The following is a 1,843-nucleotide window of genomic DNA, read 5'->3' on the forward strand; positions in this document are numbered from 1 at the left end:
GAGGGACCTGCTGCAGCACAGCTGGTCTCGGGTAAAAAAAAACCTTGGTCAACATAGGTCTTGTCTTGTCTTTCCATTACTGCCCACAATCAACAGTAGTGATTATTTCGGCACTTGATGGGATGTTGCGCAAGTCCAGTAAAGCAGCGTTTCCAGCATCCAAAAGTCCATTAAAGTTCACAGGTTGGGGAGTATGGGGGGGGAGGGGACATGAGTCACAGTGGCTGCTGGTTTAGTGCGAGACGCGCGACACAAAGGTGTCGACAGTGCGGGCCTCGACGACAGCTGCTGGTAGAGAGTTCCAGTCCTTCACTGTGCTGGGTAGGAAAGCGGCACTCCGATACTGAGTGCGGCAGGTGATGAGGCCGAACTGCTGGCAATGGCCTCTTCGCTGGCGTGGTGGTAAGGGGGCCAGCTTCGACTTGATGCCCGGACAGTGGACGATGCTGTTCTTGATATTATAGAGCATCGAGAGGCGGGCAAGCTTCCTGCGCTCCTCCAGAGACTGCCACCCAAGGGAGTCCAGCATCCGGCTGACACTTGACGTGTTGTGGTAGCGGTTGCAGACGAATCGGGCAGCTCGTCTCTGGACGGCCTCAAGCTTGTCGATGTTCTTCTGGGTGTGCGGCTCCCATACTGACGAGGCGTACTCCAGGATAGGCCTGACAAAGGCCTTGTACGCCTGCTCTTTCACGGATCTTGATGAGATCTTCAGATTGCGCCGCAGGAACCCCAGGGTCATGTTTGCCTTGCTGACGATGTTGTTGATATGGTCGTCCCAGCACAGGTCACTCTGAATGGTCACACCCAGGTACTTGACCGCCTTCACTGTCTCCAGCGTATGCCCGTGGAGCTGGTAAGAGGGCTGTAGTGGGCGTCTGCTCCTCGTAACAGGCAGGGTGTTGCACTTTGCAGGGTGGAACTGCATGTCCCAGTTCTTCTCCCACTCGGCTAGGCGATGGAGGTCTTGTTGTAGCTGGGCCTGGTCATTTACGCTAGTCACCACCCTGTACACTGCAGTGTCGTCCGCAAACAGGCGCGCTAGTGAGGTAGAAAGTGTTAACAAAGACACACACATACATTTGCCGCTGTCTCCCCCTCATCATATGTGTCTTGTGTACTATGTTTGTTCACCTTGGTTACCGGTTAGTTCCAGACGCCTGTGATTGATTTACATTTTGATTTACATATTCAATGCTATACTTTTTACATTTAGTCAAGTTTTGACTAAATGTTTTAACGTAGAGGGGGGAATCAAGACGAGGGTCGCGGTGTATGTGTGTGTGTGTGTGTGTGTGTGTGTGTGTGTGTGTGTGTGTGTAGAGCGATTCAGAGAAAACTACTGGACCGATCTTCATGAAACCTGACATAAAAGATCCTGCGTATGGTATCTCCAGAAATTTGTTTTCATTTTTTTGATAAATGTCTTTGATGACGTCATATCCGGCGTTTCGTGAAAGTTGAGGCGGCACTGTCACGCTCTCATTTTTCAACCAAATTGGTTGAAATTTTGGTCAAGTAATCTTCGACAAAGCCCGGACTTTGGTATTGCATTTCAGCTTGGAGGCTTAAAAATTAATTAATGAGTTTGCTCATTAAAGTTGTCATTAAAATCGATTTTTCGCAAAAAGATTTAAAATTGATTGCATCGTATTCTTCATCACATTCTGAATCTAAAAATATACACATATGTCATGTTTACTCTTAAGATGTGATCACAATTAACGAAAATAGATTAATTAGTCTTACGATTAAAATTTAAGAAATTGATCCAAAAATGATTTCATATTATTCTTTATCATTTCCTGATTCCAAAAACATATATATATATGATAGGTTGTAT

At 46.8% G+C, this 1,843-nt stretch overlaps 1 protein-coding gene across 1 annotated transcript; it reads right to left on the minus strand.

Annotated features, from left to right (window-relative positions):
- Nucleotides 1–232: 232 nt before the first annotated feature.
- On the minus strand, nt 233–928 carry LOC138982564 (uncharacterized protein B0403.1-like). Its single transcript, XM_070355885.1, has one exon. The coding sequence runs from the start codon at nt 926–928 to the stop codon at nt 233–235; it is 696 nt and encodes a 231-aa protein (XP_070211986.1).
- Nucleotides 929–1,843: the final 915 nt, after the last annotated feature.

The sequence above is a fragment of the Littorina saxatilis genome, linkage group LG12 (genome assembly GCF_037325665.1).
Source record: "Littorina saxatilis isolate snail1 linkage group LG12, US_GU_Lsax_2.0, whole genome shotgun sequence".
Classification (NCBI taxonomy): Eukaryota; Metazoa; Mollusca; class Gastropoda; order Littorinimorpha; family Littorinidae; genus Littorina; species Littorina saxatilis.

Excerpts from the sequence above, each read along its gene's own strand:
- LOC138982564 (XM_070355885.1), bottom strand. The coding sequence starts at position 928 with ATGCAGTTCCACCCTGCAAAGTGCAACACCCTGCCTGTTACGAGGAGC.